The sequence below is a fragment of the Halichoerus grypus genome, chromosome 1 (genome assembly GCF_964656455.1).
Source record: "Halichoerus grypus chromosome 1, mHalGry1.hap1.1, whole genome shotgun sequence".
NCBI classification, from domain to species: domain Eukaryota; kingdom Metazoa; phylum Chordata; class Mammalia; order Carnivora; family Phocidae; genus Halichoerus; species Halichoerus grypus.
In genome coordinates, this window is record NC_135712.1 from 202,293,658 (window position 1) to 202,310,808 (window position 17,151).

A 17,151-nucleotide genomic window follows, 5' to 3' on the forward strand; every position below is an offset into this window, starting at 1 on the left:
CAAACTGGCCACTGCCCGGGTAGTCCGGACGAGGGCTCCCCTTTTCCGGTTCAGGTGTCAAGGTGGCGCCCAGCCCGCCTCGCCTCGTCTTTTCCGGTCTCAGTCCGGCGTGGCAGGGCGGGCAGGCAGCTTTACCCTTTCAAGACTCTCTCATGGCTGCGCCCTGCCTCTCCTTCCGGCCTCAGCCTGTCATGGCGGCGCCCTGAGTAACAACTTCTGAACTCAACTTCTCCATTGTCAGGCTTTTTCTACCCTCCGGCTGCCATGGCGGCGCCCGGAGTTCACCGGAAGTAAAATGTCGGAAGTGAGGCGGTGCCTCTGCCCGGAAGCGAGCGCGGCGCTGGGAAAGATGGCGGCGGCTGCGGCGGCGGGGGTGGGCAACGCGGTGCCTTGCGGGGCCCGGCCTTGCGGGGCCCGGCCCGGCAGGCAACCCAAGCCCGGGCCGCAGCCGCGCACCCTCCTCGCCGCCGGCCCAGCGCTCATAGCGAGCGGTGACGAGCTGGTCGCAGCCGTGTGGCCATACCGGCGGCTGGCGCTGCTGCGGCGCCTCACGGTGCTGCCGTTCGCGGGACTGCTCTATCCGGCCTGGCTGGGCGCCGCGGCCGCCGGCTGCTGGGGCTGGGGCAGCAGCTGGGTGCAAATCCCTGAAGCCGCGCTGCTCGTGCTCGCCACCATCTGCCTCGCGCACGCGCTCACCGTCCTCTCGGGGCATTGGTCCGTGCACGCGCACTGCGCGCTCACCTGCACCCCGGTAAGTGCGCGGGCACGAGCCCGACCCTCGTCTCGGTCGGGCCTGGCGGCGAGTCACAGTCACGACGCTTGTGTCGGTCCCCACCCCATCCCGGGCCTCCCGTTTGCTGGGCCTGAGTCCCCAGCGGTGCCCTCTGGGTGGCTAAATCCTGGCCCCGCTACTGATTTGCTGTGCGACCCTGGCGCAGGTTACTTCCTTTCCTTGGAATCCCTCCCTGGTGTGGTCATTTAGATTCGATAGGGTAATACCTATAAAAAGCTCAGTGTAGGCTCCGGCATAATCGCTCTTTGATTTGGCTTGTTAATGCTAGCTACCATGCTGTCGAGGACTAGTTTCTCTTAGAAAGGTCTCTCTTTCTTCTGTCTCCTATCTTGGTTTTCAGAGTGTGAGGCTAGACCTGCGGGGTGAGTTTCTCTATCTGTGAAGCTTGGTTTGAGAACGCTGTTATCCAGTGCTTAGAGGCCCTTGCATACCAGGACCAAAATTAGGTTGAAATGCACTTTGATCGTAACATTTAAGAGGAGCAGGAGCAATTTGTGAGCAAATGACAACTGCGTGGAGCCTCTTTATGTCTGCCTCCAAGATGAGGGTGGTGACAGTGGGGACTTCTGTTGGAATACAACAGCCCCGTAGCACTTCTGACCCTTAACCCCCAAGATCTGAATAGGGAGAGCTGCCCTGGGTCAGCAGTTACTGTTGGTGACTGCACCACTGCCCTCTGGGCCTGCTTCAGATGACACTGGCATGTTTGGAGTCACGGGCACCGCCAGCCTCCCCTTTGATCCCAGGCATGTGTTGCTGAAAGAAGAGGGAAAGGGAACAGCATGAAGGGCTGCAGAAAGAGACAGAAGCCCCCTCTCTTTGACTCTAAACATGGACTGAATCCTTTTTCTCTTCTGAGAGAATGGTTTTCCCAACAAGCCTTATCCCAGGGAAGGGGCTCAAACTTAATGGGTAGCTTCAGGTCAGTACAATGAAAGACTCCAATGAGGGACCAGAAAATGCAGGGAAGTTGGAGGGAGCATGACACCCCCCCCCCAAACTTCCAACTGCCTTTTGGCCTCCAGCTAAAAAGCGTGAGTGTTAACTTCCTCTCCAGGGATGGAGGACAAGGAGGAGCTAACCAACTGCAGGGTGAGGATGGGCAGATCTGGGCTTGCATCAGAGATCGCAGACAGGGGTGCTTCTCTTTTGGTTTCACTTTTCCCTTGTGTAAAGTGAGAACCGTAACACCCACTCACCGTGCCACTGAGAGAAAAAACTGCAAAAAACTGTGAAGTGCTTGGCATGGCCGTGGCCCTGTGTAGCACTTCGCACTTTTTTTTTTTTTTTTCTTAAGATTTATTTATTTGACAGAGAGAGACACAGCAAGAGAGGGAACACAAGCAGGGGGAGTGGGAGAGGGAGAAGCAGGCTCCCGGCTGAGCAGGGAGCCCGATGTGGGGCTCGATCCCAGGACCCTGGGATCATGACCTGAGCCGAAGGCAGACGCTTAACGACTGAGCCACCCAGGCGCCCCACTTCGCACTTTTTTTACCATGGTGTTACCGGAGTTCATTAAGTCTTTGTCATCATTTTCTGCCTGCCCAGAGGCCCATGGACTCCCCAAGGGGCAGGGCTTTTCTTCTGACGGTCGCCCTTTGGCACCTCTGCCCGCAAACACATACACCACAGGCCGGCAGAGATGGGTGAGATGGGTGCAGCTCAGGCTTGAGGCCGCGCTAACTGAGCTTCATCCAGTGCCTCCACGTCTTAGGTGCTGAGGAAACAGCAGTGAACCAAACAGACAAAAGTCCTTGCCTTCATGGTGTTGGTGAGAGAGGTAGAGCTCGCGCTCAGCTGCCTCTGCTAAAGAGAGGAAAACCCGGGCCGAGGAGAGGAACACTGTGAGGGCCCTTCACGTGGACCCTCCTCCAGGGGAGGTCTCCTAAGAAGGTGACGTTTGAGCAAAGGCTTGAAGCTGACTGGGTGAGCACGTGTTCCAGGCAGAGAAAATGACTCGTGCCGAGGCCCTTGGCTGAGGCAAGGACGAGCCTTGAGCCTTGTTGTCCCTCGTCACTTCAGGACCCGAAATGAATAGTTAAGGGAGGGGACGCAGAGCAGCACCAGGCCAGTGGGCTATGACAGGGCTTGGCCCACATGCTTTGAGGGTTGCAGGTCGTGCAGGGGACGTTCTTCAGCAGGGCCCCAGGCTTGGGGTGCTGTCCGTGACTCCGATTTTACGATACGAGACCAGAGGTGTGGCGAGGTGGTGTCTTTGTCTCGGTGACAGACTGGGCGTAGATAGGCCAGAGCCCGGAGCGGCTGTGCTTGCAACCTTCCCGGGGGACAGGGAGGGGGGGCGGGCTGTGGAGCTGGGGGTTAAGAAGGGCTCAGCAGCAGTACTTTGCCTCTCACAGGAGTACGACCCCAGCAAAGCAACCTTCGTGAAGGTGGTGCCGACCCCCAACAATGGCTCCACTGAGCTCGTGGCCCTGCACCGGGACAAGGTAGGGACCAGCCGCTGGGCTGCTTGGCACAGGGCTTGGGTGGGACTCCCAGGCACTGACAGACACCCCCAAGTGCGGGCCTTCTGCCATAGACAACGCCTGCTCCCACAGGGTGAGGACGGACAGGAGGTGCTGTCCTTCGAATTCCAGAAGATCAAGTATTCCTACGACGCCCTGGAGAAGAAGCGCTTCCTCCCTGTGGCCTTTCCCGTGGGAAATGCCTTCTCATACTACCAGAGCAGCAGAGGGTTCCAGGAGGACTCAGAGATCCGCGCAGCTGAGAAGAAGTTTGGGAGCAACAAGTGAGTCCCGACATGCCCGTGTGCAGTGACAGGGCTGGTGCTCCGCCCGTGGTCACAGCGTGGGTGCTTGGCCGAGCCTGTGGCTCCTTTCCCGGCTTTCTGCCCTGCCGCACTCCTGAGTCCTGGTGCCTAGGAAATGGGGACTTGGGGCGGAGGGGTCCACAGTACATCCCAGATGAAGATGGCGGCCACCTTTTGAGAAACGTGCTCTAGTCTTGTCTCCCCTGGCCTTGCCTGCTGACAGGGACCCTGGACAGCCCTCCGGCAGGAGCATATGCAGCTCTTCATGGGAGCCTGGCCCGAGGCCCCAGAGAGATGACTGTTGATCATCGTTTTGTAATTACTGTAGGATTTCTCTTTGTTTTTAAATTTTTCTTTTAAGCGTAGGTTGTCACCGTGCTCCTCATACTCATCCCAGCACTTTGGGAAGAGTGGTCAAAGGAGCTGTCAGCGATCACAGTGGCTCTCCTTTGTACCAGGCGTGCTGGCAGATGCCTTGTACGTGCTTCCTCCCTTTAATCCGAGAAACCACCAGTGCCCACACACCACTGGGAGGGGGCAGAGCAGGGCTTCAGACCCCCTTGTTCATCTTCAGAGCCCCTGGCCCTGCCACCATGATGATCATCCTGGACCTGAAAACCCCCAGAACTTTTAGGGAATTCTTCCCTGACTCAACTACTTTTTAAAAATTACAGCTATATCATCACAAGTAGCAATCTAATAGGAAGATTTATAAGAAATTTTACCTATCGTCCCTGCCTGAGGTCAGCCTTGGTGGTGGCTTGGGATGTCCCCTTTCACACCTTCCCGGTTCATGCGAAGTCACTTGAATAATATAGAATGGGGCCTGGTTGTTGTTGCTTGTTTTTATCACAGTGGTTTCTTTTTCTCACACCCCATATCTAGGACACGTCTCCAAGGGCAGGGCGAGGGTGGCCCCAGTTGACCTGGCTGCCCCCCTGGCCAGACTGGGCCACCCCACACAGTGCCGCAGAACACACCCTTAGGCCCTACTCCTCAAATTCTGGGGCTTTTATTAAGGGAGTTTTTGGAAAATTTCAGCTCCAGACCTCCCCTCTCCAGCTCGGGATGGGCCTCAGGCCCCAGAAGACTCCTCAGTGCCCAGCTGCCGGGCCTTTTCTGTGCCGCTTCAGGGCTCCCATCCCGCAGTCAGGTGTTCCTTCTCTGCCTGCCTTCTTACTCAGCCTGATGACGGGCTGTGTCTCACTCTGGCCCTGCTTGGGTGGTGGCTGCCTGAACAGCCTGGCACTGGTTCAGAAGCTTTACCTGGGTGCTGCGGAGGAGGCTGGCAGCAGTTAGCTTGCTTGCCCTGGTGACTCGGGGACAAGGAGAGCCGTAGTCAAGTGGAGTGTCCCTTCTGGCTTCTCATTTCCCGGGGAGGCCTGCAGTGCCCTGAGTGGAGGTGTCAGGATGGGACCTCTGAGGCTCGTATCGTGAACAGGATGTGGGGTCTGGTCTCTCGTAGGGCTGAGATGGTGGTGCCTGACTTCTCGGAGTTGTTCAAAGAGAGAGCCACAGCGCCCTTCTTCGTGTTCCAGGTAAAGCAGCAGCTTGGGCCCTCCCCCACCCCCCTCCTGCTCCCTGGGGCTTTCACAGCTAGAGCAATCTCCATCTCCAGACCTGAAATTCCCTCTGTGTCCTCATGGGTCTGAGCCCATGGGCGGAACAGCCCTCGGTGTGCCTTCCCAGCCTCCACAGGTGTCTTCATGTGCTCCCGTGGATGGCCGGGCGGGGGTGTGGACACACAGGCTGTGTCCTGCAGGTGTTTTGCGTGGGGCTCTGGTGTCTGGATGAGTACTGGTACTACAGCGTCTTCACACTCTCCATGCTGGTGGCCTTCGAGGCCTCCCTGGTGCAGCAGCAGATGCGGAACATGTCAGAGATCCGGAAGATGGGCAACAAGCCCCACATGATCCAGGTGTGGCCAGCGGGAAGATGGGGGAGGGGGGGAGGCTCCTGCCAGTCTTGGGGTGGGCCTGGAGCGGGGGCAGGGTGAGGTCAGCTCTGGGGATGCACCTGCGTGGAGGCCACTGTGAGACCCAGAGCTAACTGCACCTCACCTCCGCCCAGGTCTACCGTAGCCGGAAGTGGAGGCCCATCGCCAGCGATGAGATTGTCCCCGGAGACATCGTCTCCATCGGTGAGGCACGCTTCTGGTCTGTCCTGGTGGGAGCCCTTTCTCTCAGCTCCTCTGCAACACTCCTGCCCCTTCCTGCAGGCCGCTCCCCGCAGGAGAACCTAGTGCCGTGTGACGTGTTGCTGCTGCGGGGCCGCTGCATTGTGGACGAGGCCATGCTCACAGGGGAGTCGGTGCCACAGATGAAGGTGCGGGGGGCGGGGCGGGGGGCAGACTCGGTCCACCCAGCTGTGTCACTGGCCCATTCGCTGGGGAGCGAGAGGGCTGGTGGCTGGGCCACCCTCCTGCCCAGGCTCGGACAGAGGAGGGACGGAGCCCTGACCTAGGAGGCTAGAGGAGGCAGAGTGGCTCTGGTGCCTAGTTGGAGCTGCCAGATTTCCTGGTGGTCTTCCCCCTGGATGAAGGGGAGCTGGGTGGCGATGAGAAGGAAGGAAGAAAGGGAGGCCAAGATCGTCAGGGGTTGTCCAGGCCAGGGACCAGAGACATCAGACTGACGTGGGCTGAGGGAAACCAGGAGAGCGCGAATCCTCTGTGAGGCCAGTTGCGAGATCCCAAGGAGTCGACACAGCAGGTGCAGGTGGAGAGAAGACAGGGCAGGCCGCCTGGTCGGACGTGCTGCGTTAGGCTGGGAGCCCTGTGGGGGTCGGAGTGGCTCATCCCAGCCCCAGGGGCCTGCTCTTGTGAGACTGGGGACAGAGAAGGAGGCTGAGGTGAGAGCGTCCTCACCACCCTCTCCTTCCTCCTCAGGAGCCCATTGAAGACCTTAACCCTGACCGGGTCCTGGACCTCCAGGCCGACTCCCGGCTCCACGTCATCTTTGGGGGCACCAAGGTGGTGCAGCACATCCCCCCGCAGAAGGCCACCACGGGCCTGAAGCGTAGGTGCCTTGGGGGGTCTGGGGTGTCCTGGCCCCCGCAATCCCTGCCCCACACCCCCAGCCACCACATCTGCTTGGCTGTGAGGGAGTGGGGATGAACAGACACAAACAATGCTGCTTCCGTTTGTCTCTGCAGCAGTCGACAGTGGATGTGTGGCCTATGTTCTCAGGACCGGATTCAACACATCCCAGGTATGGACCCTTGTCTGGCTCTGGGGAGGGTAGGCCCCAGGGCGGGTGGCAGACAGTTGAGACGGTGGCTCTTTCGGACCCCAGAACGTCCCCGCCACAGACTCATTCTGACAACAGGTACCCGCTTGGGGCCAGGGTGCAGACGTGAGCCCTACACACCAGGCCCACTATCCAACACTGAGGTTCTGGTGGGGAGTGCAGACAGGAAACGGGCTGTTGCCATACACACTGGGGTCATGAATAGAGTCACACCCATAAACTCTTCACTAAAGTGTCATGAGGGCTGCCTCGTAGAGGTGATTGACCAGATCTCCTTCCAGAAGACTCAGTCCCCCATCTCAGCCACTTCTTTCCCTGACCCCCAATTTTTGGCCACTGGTCTCTGTAGCCCTTAGCTGAGTGGCAGCCACCCACATAGCTGTGTGGTCCCCTCTGTCATGGCTGCAGGACTCAGCGGGTGGACGCAGGGCAGGCACTCCCCATCAGCAGAGGGAGAATCTGGCCCTGGTGCTCTGGGGTGCGGGAGGCCACCCCCTGCCAGGAAAGGCCTCTAACCCTCTGGCCCTCTAGGGCAAGCTGCTGCGCACCATCCTCTTTGGAGTCAAGAGGGTGACTGCAAACAACCTGGAGACTTTCATTTTCATCCTCTTCCTCCTGGTCTTTGCCATTGCAGCAGCCGCCTACGTGTGGATTGAAGGTATGCGCTGGGGCCCCTCCCCTGTCTGCTGGGCCCCACCCCCATGGCACCCAGGCTGGCAGGCCCTGTCTCTGCAGGCACCAAGGACCCCAGCCGGAACCGCTACAAGCTGTTTCTGGAATGCACTCTGATCCTCACCTCGGTCGTGCCCCCTGAGCTGCCCATTGAGTTGTCTCTGGCTGTTAACACCTCCCTCATCGCCCTGGCCAAGCTATGTGAGTGCCTGGGATGGGGCGGGGGGTGCTGCATGGGCTGGGGCCTGGCAGAACCCCTGACCCTGGCTCCCCTCCTCCCAGACATGTACTGCACGGAGCCCTTCCGGATTCCATTCGCCGGCAAAGTAGAGGTGTGCTGCTTTGACAAGACAGGGACCCTGACTAGCGACAGCTTGGTCGTCCGTGGGGTGGCTGGGCTCAGGTGAGTATGGGTGGCTTGGGCCTCTTGCCCAGCAGGTGGGAGCTCAGGGGACAGATAGCACCCACTTGGAGCCGTCTGACCTGGGTTGGGGGGGCTCCCTTACATTCCTCAGTGTAACAGCGGCGTGGTGGCTCAGCTCCACCCCACCCCAAGCAGCCATATGATATCTAGGGGCGTCCATGAGATAGGCACAGGTGTCAGGAGGACCAAGACCGTGCATCTCTCTCAGCCCCTGCAATGACTGGCACCAAGTGGGGGCCCGTCCCTCATCCTGGCTAGCAATTCCCTGGGGTCCCTCTACTCCATAACTAGTTGTTTCCTGTCCTTACAGAGACGGGAAGGAGGTCACTCCTGTGTCCGGCATCCCCGTAGAAACACACCGTGCTCTGGCCTCATGCCACTCCCTCATGCAACTGGATGATGGCACCCTTGTGGGTGACCCCCTCGAGAAGGCTATGCTGACAGCTGTGGACTGGACACTGACCAAAGGTGAGGGGCTGGAGCTTCGGGCGCGGCTGGGAGGAACTGCCCGCTCTTGCACCCCTGGGCAGGTGGGCTGCACCCCTCAGAGACATCCATGTGTCCAACTCGGGGCCAGGCAGGCCCACAACTCTGATGGTCCCTTAGGCGGTGGGCACAGGCTCACCTCTGACCTGAGACAGTCCACCCCTTGGGAGTTGAACCTGCCCCCACCCTTCCAGAAGCCACGGGCAAGGTCCTCTGGGTACAGGTCTCCCAGTTCTGACCCTTCCTGGAGCGAGGAGCCCCCCAAACCCCCAAACACCCCGCAGGGTCTGGGTCTGGGGGTGGGGGGGGAAGAGAGGGGCGGAAAGGGGAGGCGGGGGCTTGGCTGCCTCTGTGGAGCGAAGGCCCTCAGGATTCGTACTTATTTGTTTCCAGATGAGAAAGTATTCCCCCGAAGTATTAAAACTCAGGGGCTGAAAATTCACCAGCGCTTTCATTTTGCCAGTGCCCTAAAGCGAATGTCCGTGCTCGCCTCCTATGAGAAGCTAGGCTCCACTGATCTCTGCTACATCGCGGCTGTGAAGGGGGCCCCCGAAACCCTGCACTCCATGGTGAGCCAGCCCCGGCCCCAGGGGAAGGGGGGCGCGGGGCGGTCGGTGACATCCCCTGCGTTCCCTGCAGTTCGCCCAGTGCCCACCTGACTACCACCACATCCACACGGAGATTTCCCGGGAAGGAGCCCGAGTCCTGGCGCTGGGGTACAAGGAGCTGGGGCACCTCACCCACCAGCAGGTAAGGGCCCAGGCTCCCCACCTGCTGGCCCCTCATCCATACCGTCTTCTGTTCCCTGCAGCCTCGATATGAGCAGGCACGATTCCTTCTTCCTCCTTCCGGGCCTCTACCTTGGGAGGCCCTGAGTGGCACTCAGCCCTGGGTCCCTTCTCTACTGTGTACCCTGCCCCTTATGGGACCCCATCCCATCCTGGCTCCTGAGGCCATTTCCTGCAGAGCACAACCAGGCCCCGCCTCCATCCAGCCTCTTACCCCACACCGTTGGGTCCTTACACCTCCGCAGGGATCATCAGGAGGCGCCTGGGATTCTTGTCTCCAGTCTGGTTCTGCCCGTACCCTGCCCGACCACTCAGTCACCACATGGTCATGGGGCATCTCCGGCTCTGTGTCACACCCCATGTCCGGTCAGTTACCGGCTCTCCTCCCACCTCCACCATCAGTACTGCTCTCTCTGCTTCCACCTTACCTCTCATCCAGTCCACTTCTACCTGACAGCTGAGAAATCCTTCCAGAATGCACACCAGGTCGTGGCTCAGTGCCCTGCTCTCAGAACCAGCCTGCTCGGTGCCACTCCCTGAGCCTGTCTGCCCCATTCCCCTGCAGTTAGTGGCAGTTAGTATTCTGATTTCTGTGACTTTCTTTATTACACATCTCTTCCGGTAGAAGGCAAGCTCTGTGAGGAGAAGAGTTTGGGGTTTCTGGTATGAGGTTCAGAGTGAGATTGCGCTCAGTGAATAACAAAGGAGGGTCTGACTTTACTGTCTTGGGAGCCGAGTCACACAGGCTTATGCCCTGCTGTTTCTCACAGCAGGGAGTAAAGGCCCTGTGGTGGGGGAACCTCGCAGCACTGCTGAGGCCCTGTGCGTCCGGGGAGCCTAGTGTCCTCCCCACTTCTCACCTAACCCTCAAATGTTCCTTTTGTAAGGATGGGCCTGTCCCTGACGCGCCCCACCCCCCCCCCCCAGCTCAGAAATGGAGAGATGGGTCATGCCGGTACTCCTATGTCCCTACACAGGCCCGGGAGATCAAACGGGAGGCCCTGGAATGCAACCTCAAGTTCGTCGGCTTCATTGTGGTCTCCTGCCCTCTCAAGGCTGACTCTAAGGCCGTGATCCGCGAGATCCAGAATGCATCCCACCGGGTACAGCTTCTGGACTCCTCCCCACTGGGCCCCAAGGGTGGGTGGGCAGGTGGGTGGATCTTGGCTCCTTCTTCCAGAGAGGGCGATATGACCACAGAGGACAGTTTCCCCTCAGTGGTGCAGGTCTCAGTAGCAAGGATGTCTTTCTTGGATTTTGGCCGAGCTTCATCGTGGCTCTGGTGCTCACGTTGTCCCGAGTCTGAGGATGCTTTGGGACCTGGCCTGTGCCCACCCTTCTCAGGTTGCTTCCTTGGCCCCCAGCATCCTTGGGGGGTGAGGGCAATTCCCCCAATCCACCCCATCCTGGAAAGGAAGAGCTGGGCTGGGACAGGAGATGTGGAGGTGACTCTTGGACACATCCATCTGTCCTGTGGTTTCTGTTTTCTAGTTTGGGACTCAAGATGCAGTTTAGGATGTGGGAGGTGAGTGAGCAGTCTCAGAGGTGGTGACATTAATAGCCCCCACCTGGCCCTCAGCCGTCACAGCCCATCTTCCCATCACCGGGCTCTCAGTGAGAAAGCTGGAGCATCTGTGCCCCTCTGCCTGGGGCAGCTACCAAGCCAAGAGGGTCCACGCTAATGGCTGGTTCTTAATCTATATTGCGGATAAAGGCTGTGGGTGTTTTCAGACACACATACATGTATCGTTTGCATAAAACACCACCAGGTTGGGGTGGATTGTGGCTCCTGGAAGCCCATTCTGCATCGGGGCCAACACCTCCTTCTGTGGCCTTCTTTAGAGGGGCCTCAGCCGCCAGGTCTCCAGGCTGGAGTTCTGACCTGCTGGGCCCTGCCCCATGGAGCCTCTGTCCTCTCCTCAGGTGGTCATGATCACAGGTGACAACCCGCTCACTGCCTGCCACGTGGCTCAGGAGCTGCACTTCATTGAAAAGGCACAAACGCTGATCCTGCAGCCTCCCGTGGAGAAAGGTGAGGGACCATGGGGCCGTAGGCTGGGGGTACCCTGAATGCAAGAACAGCCCGTCTAGTGGCCCACTGGCATTTCAGGCCTGAGCGAACACACCCAGTGTCATCCAGGACCTGTGACACCAGCCTGTGGAACACGGCCTTGCCTTGTCAGCATGCTCGGGCCCTCTGACCAAGGAGCTCCACACCCGCGTGTCCCAGCAGCATGCGGGAAGTCACTGGCTCTGGGATCAGTGACGACTGACAACTGGGGTGGTTGGTTGTCGTCAGACTGGGCCGTGTTTCCTATCCTCCTGCCTGCCTTGGGTCTGGCAGGCTGCCTGTGTGAGGCGAGGGCTCCCCTCCTAAGCACGGGGATGCTGGTGCTCATGCTCAGCATGGCCAGACCCCAGGCAAAGGGTTTGGTATGTGTTACCACGTTGGTCTGTCTGCCGCATATGGGAGGCCTTATCATCCCTGCACCACATAGGAGGAAACTGAACAGGTCTGCTGTTGGGGCCCCCACTTTATAGACAAGGAAATAGAAGTAAACTCACCTACTTCAGTCACTCAAGTGACACTGTGACTAAGGATTTGAACCCAGATGTCCTGACTCCAGAGCTCATGGCCTCTGGCCACTCCTGAGTAACCAGTACCCCTGAGTAGAGCCAACTGAGGAGCAAATCCAGCCCCTCACCTCCAACTGGTAGAGTATGGGGTCTTTCAGATGCCAAGGGATGGTGCCTGGCTGGGGAGCCACATGCGCTGGAGTGTCACCAAGTTGCAGGTCAGAGGAGGGTGCTGGCTTTAGAACTATGCTGGATTCTAGAATTTCCCAGCTCTTCTAGTCTGCACTGTTCGTCCCAGATCTCTGTCTCAGCTCTAGGCACTAGGCTCTTGCAGAGAGAGAAGGTGTGTGCAGAGGAGGCAGGTGGCCCAGAGGTGGCTGTTGGGACTGTTGATTGGCAGGTGATGCTGCTCTGACAAAACGGCCACAGTAAAAGCCAGGTGGAGGTTGGTTTCCCTTCTAGCCAAGACAGCCCAGATGAGCCGTGCAGTGCCGGAAGGCCTCCCTTAGCCATGTTTATCACTAGATGCCTGGGCCAGCCATCTAGAAAGAGGAAGTGGTTGGCAAGCAGGGTCTGGCCCAAGGAAGTGACTCAGGGGGCCCTGATCCTGGAAGAGCAGGGTTTCAGGCAGGCCCCAGGGTCAGGGGTGCCTTGCTCCTGAGGTTAGGCTGTCAGGGTTTGAATCTGAGCGTCATGTGGTCTCAGGCCAGTGGCCTAGGCTCTGGGTTCTTGAATCCTTCGTATCGGAGGGCTCTGTGAACATCTGTGGGGTTCCTGGCGTCTAGGGTGCAGGTGTGGACAGGGATTGGTAGGGATAAAGAGGGGTGAGAACCAAGAAGGTGCTTCAGAGAGATGAGACTGGGACCGCTTATATGGGGTCCACGTGAGGGGGAGTTGCTGAACCCCTCTCCCTGACCCTGGGCTCCGGCTCTGCAGGTCGACCCTGCGAGTGGCGCTCCATTGATGGCAGTGTCGTGCTGCCCCTGGCCAAGGGCTCCCCAAAGGCGCTGACCCTGGAGCATGCCCTGTGCCTCACGGGCGATGGCCTGGCCCACTTGCAGGCTGAGGACCCCCAGCAGCTGCTTCGCCTCATCCCGCACGTGCAGGTGTTCGCCCGTGTGGCCCCCAAACAGAAGGTGTGTGCAGAGGAGGCAGGGGGCAGGCAGGGCCCTGGGGGCAGCACACAGCCCTCACTCAGCCCATCTCTGCGCACATAGGAGTTTGTCATCACCAGCCTGAAGGAGCTGGGCTACGTGACCCTCATGTGTGGCGACGGCACCAATGACGTGGGTGCCCTGAAGCATGCCGACGTGGGTGAGTCCTGCAAGCTGATGGGCTGTCCCTTCCATCGCTGTTCGGCCAGCACGGGTTTAGTGTCAGAGACACGTCACTGAGCGAGTTCTTTGAGGAGGCAGCGAGGGGATGGGGCAGGCGCCAGTGGGATCAGGGATCTGAGGAACCGCAGGCCTGGAGGGGACACGGGTGCGGGGGTGGGGGTGGGGGGCACCAGAGCTTCTGGGAACATAGGGAGCCAGGGAGGCTCCAGGTGGCAGACACAGCTTGGTTTGTTCAGGCCTCCCAGCACCGTGTGGGGACCGTGTGGGGGCTGAGGCCAGAGGCCAGGGAGAGATGGGACAAGTGGGGATGCACAAATGGAAGCTGAGGCATTTGCCAGCCGTTTATAGCCTTGGATTTCTGTCAACAGAATGCAGTCATCAGGTTGATGTTAAAAGACCAACCTGACAGGGGACCTGGATGGCTCAGTCTGTTAAGCATCTGACTCTTGATTGTGGCTCAGGTCATGATCTCAGGATTGTGAGATTAAGCCCCTATGTCAGGCTCTGGGCTTGGCATAGAGCCTGCTTGAGATTCTCCCTCTACCCCTCCCTTCCCCACACCCCCACCCCCACCGCTGTTCACATGCATGCTCTTGAGGGCACTCATACACACTCACTCTTCCCCTCTAAAAAAAAAAAAGAAACCTGACCCACTTACAGTGCCTTCCAAATCCTTAACTGCTTTATTAATTGACTATTATGTCCTAGAATTGTGATCCTTGGCAATACACCATGGAAATCAGCTTCTTTTTTTTTTTAAGATTTTTTAATCTGAGAGAGAAAGAGAGCACAAGCAGGGGGAAGGGCAGAAGGCGATGGAGAAGCAGGCTCCCCACTGAGCAGGGAGCCCGACGCGGGACTCGATCCCAGGACCCCGAGATCATGACCTGAGCTGAAGGCAGATGCTTAATGACTGAGCCACCCAGGCAACCCTGGAAATAATTCTGTGTATTTGGGTTTTGCTTTCCAAATGTAGAAAGTAAGATAGAATGCTCTCTGAGGCACTCTGGGGGGAGATCAGCTGAGATGGGGAGGTTTGGCTCCTGTGAGCAGACAGCCCACTCCATGCTCCACTCTGGGCTTCACTCAGCACAGGGCCAGCAGGCCTGGGGTGACAGGCTCCCTCTAGCTCCAGACACACACTCATGTACCTCCCCCCAGGTGTGGCACTCCTGGCCAATGCCCCTGAGCGAGTTGTTGAACGGCGCCGACGGCCCCGAGACAGCCCTGTCCTGAGCAGCAGCGGCGTCCGGGCCACCTCCAGGGCGGCCAAGCAGAGGTCGGGGCTCCCGCCCCCCGAGGAGCAGCTGGCCTCCCAGCGGGTGAGTCACAGGAGGTGGGGGACACCAGCACCCATTGGTGGCCAGGTCTTATCCCTGCCGCCTGCCCCACAGGACCGCCTGAGCCAGGTGCTGCGGGAACTCGAGGATGAGAGCACACCCATCGTGAAGCTGGGGGACGCCAGCATCGCTGCCCCTTTCACCTCCAAGCTCTCCTCCATCCAGTGCAGTGAGTCCCACCCCCAGTCCCTCCCCCCATGCCCATCCTGATGGGCCCCCACACCCACACCTTCCTCCCCTCTCATGGCCTCCCCCACAGTCTGCCACGTGATCAAGCAGGGCCGCTGCACACTGGTGACCACGCTGCAGATGTTCAAGATCCTGGCACTCAATGCCCTCATCCTGGCCTATAGCCAGAGTGTTCTCTACCTGGAGGGCGTCAAGTTCAGTGACTTCCAGGCCACGCTGCAGGGGCTGCTGCTGGCCGGCTGCTTCCTCTTCATCTCCCGCTCCAAGGTGGGCTGAGCCACAGGCAAAGCAGGGGCTCCCTCCTCAGCCCAGGAGTACCGTCTGCCTCTGGGCCAGCTAGGGTGGACTGTTAAAGGCACCACCCCTTGTCATCCATTCGTCTTCACAGCAGCCCTCGGGGTGGGAACTGTCATCCCCATGTTACAGATGGGGATCAGGGGACAGAGCAGGTGCACGCTGAGGCTCCCCGGAGTGGCACGACTCGGGCCCCAGCACTGTCCACCAGCTGGGGTCTCAGGTGGGCTACACAGAGCTCACAGGCAAAGAGAGGACAGATGGGGAAATGATTATCAAGACCACTCAGTGTTCAGTGTCATGAAAAATACAAAGTGGGTCACAGGCTACAGGGGACAGCCTCGGGATCGTTCAGGGGAGCCTGTGTGATGCATAAGGAATAAGGGAACTTTCCAGGAGGTAGCCAGAAGGGCCACAGATAGACATGGACTGATGCAAGGAGCACCTGGTAGCTGGAGGAAGTGGGAGGTGCGTTGTGCCAACCATGAGCACCCGCTGGGTCCCAGGGAGGGCTTTGGTTTGTTCTAGAACAAGGGGAAGGGGGTGGATTTTAAACATGCTGTGGCTGCTATGTGGAGTGTAGGCCTTGAGTGAGGGTGTGGTGGCATCATCTCGGCTAAGGGGCTGGGGAAAGAGCAGGGCTCTGGGGTCTGGTGCTGACTCATAACCTCCAGGATTTGGTGACTGCTCTCAACACGAGTCCTGCTAGGAGGGCGGGGGAGGGGGCGCCAGGGGGGTGGGGGGTAGGCCCAGGGTGAGCCTGGACCCTTACTCCCTATCCTGCCACTACAGCCCCTCAAGACTCTCTCCCGAGAGCGACCCCTGCCCAACATCTTCAACCTGTACACTGTCCTCACGGTCGTGCTCCAGTTCTGTGTGCACTTCCTGAGTCTTGTCTACCTATACAGCGAGGCCCAGGCCCGGAGCCCCGAGAAGTGAGTGCTGGCCCATCCTGGGGCTTGGGGAGGGGCAGAGCGCTCCTAGGGGAGGCAATGTCCCTGCGGTGAGGGTGCGGGAGGATGCACATGCAGACGTTGCCCTGGGGTAACCAAGGCCTGACTGGTGGGGTCGGCCAGGCAGAACCCTGGCTTTGTGCAGGGATGGTGGGGGTCAGAGAGTAGCCCTGTCCCCTATGTGTCGCTGCAGGCAGGAGCAGTTTGTGGACCTGTACAAGGAGTTTGAGCCGAGCCTGGTCAACAGCACCGTGTACATCATGGCTATGGCCATGCAGATGGCCACCTTTGCCATCAACTACAAAGTGAGGCTCAGCCCTTGCCTGACCTGAGTTCACCCTGCCCACTTTCTTGGCCCCTGCAACACATGACTGTTCATCCATCTGTCCCCACAGGGCCCACCGTTCATGGAGAGCCTGCCAGAGAACAGGCCCCTAGTGTGGAGCCTGGCCGTGTCGCTCCTGGCCATCGTGGGCCTGCTCCTTGGCTCCTCGCCTGACTTCAACAGTCAGTTTGGCCTCGTGGACATCCCCGTGGAGGTGAGTGGCCCCGTGGGTGTGGCCCCAGGACTCAGCCTGGGCCCATCTGCAGGCACCCAGCTCACCAGTGCTCCTTGCCCCGCAGTTCAAGCTTGTCATCGCCCAGGTCCTGCTCCTGGACTTCTGCCTGGCGCTCCTGGCCGACCGTGTCCTGCAGTTCTTCCTGGGGACCCCGAAGCTGAAAGTGCCTTCCTGAGATGGCAGTGCCGGCACCTGCTACCCATGTCGGTACCACTGGGCAGGAGCCCCAAGAGGGAACACTGCTCCCGTGGCGAGGCAGGCCCGGCCTTGCCGCCAGGACTGAGCTGAGCTGAGCTGGGACCACCCCACAGCCACCTGAGGGCCTGGCTGGCAGAACCAGCCCTGGGCCGGCCCCTTTGGTAAATAAAGCCGCATCCACCGTTTTAAGAAGCCCTGCCTCCACCTCTGTCTGCACCACTGAACGGGTCGCGGTGGGGCTGTGCGGTCACCAAGCAGGGTCCTGGCACCCTCCCCAGGAGCCGTGAGGTTATTAACGACAGCCCCTGGGACCCAGATATTCAGCTCTTAGATAGGCTGAGCTCCAGCCCCAGAGACTTGTGCATATTTCGTAATTTGACAAGCACCTCCCTATTTCTGTGGTCTCTCAGATTGATGTTCTGGTCTCTTAGGCACTGGTGGAAGGTTTTAGGATCAATGGCATTTTCTTCTGTTCAGTAATATGTGAAATAACAGCACTCCTTCCTCTCGCGGTGTGTGAGATGT

At 59.2% G+C, this 17,151-nt stretch overlaps 1 protein-coding gene across 2 annotated transcripts; it reads left to right on the forward strand.

Annotated features, from left to right (window-relative positions):
- The first annotated feature begins 325 nt into the window (after window positions 1-325).
- On the forward strand, window positions 326-16,818 carry ATP13A1 (ATPase 13A1). Of its 2 annotated transcripts, XM_036095895.2 has the most exons (26): window positions 326-751; window positions 3,151-3,240; window positions 3,352-3,542; window positions 5,029-5,101; window positions 5,326-5,481; window positions 5,634-5,703; window positions 5,782-5,888; window positions 6,448-6,577; window positions 6,714-6,769; window positions 7,340-7,466; window positions 7,544-7,681; window positions 7,763-7,883; window positions 8,215-8,372; window positions 8,784-8,959; window positions 9,030-9,140; window positions 10,156-10,281; window positions 11,102-11,210; window positions 12,692-12,891; window positions 12,973-13,069; window positions 14,254-14,414; window positions 14,487-14,601; window positions 14,692-14,888; window positions 15,708-15,850; window positions 16,062-16,173; window positions 16,264-16,407; window positions 16,493-16,818. In XM_036095895.2, the coding sequence occupies exons 1-26, from the start codon at window positions 350-352 to the stop codon at window positions 16,601-16,603; spliced, it is 3,621 nt and encodes a 1,206-aa protein (XP_035951788.2). In that variant the 5' UTR covers window positions 326-349; the 3' UTR covers window positions 16,604-16,818. The 2 variants fall into 2 exon arrangements, with proteins under 2 accessions (XP_035951788.2, XP_035951789.2); XM_036095896.2 differs by having other exon boundaries at window positions 610-751; window positions 5,253-5,481; window positions 14,254-14,601.
- The last annotated feature ends 333 nt before the right edge of the window (window positions 16,819-17,151 follow it).

Coding starts and splice junctions, on each gene's coding strand:
- ATP13A1 (XM_036095895.2), top strand. CDS start 350: ATGGCGGCGGCTGCGGCGGCGGGGGTGGGCAACGCGGTGCCTTGCGGG. Junction 7,682..7,762: donor CATCGCCCTGGCCAAGCTAT/GTGAGTGCCTGG, acceptor CCCTCCTCCCAG/ACATGTACTGCACGGAGCCC. Junction 7,884..8,214: donor CGTGGGGTGGCTGGGCTCAG/GTGAGTATGGGT, acceptor CTGTCCTTACAG/AGACGGGAAGGAGGTCACTC.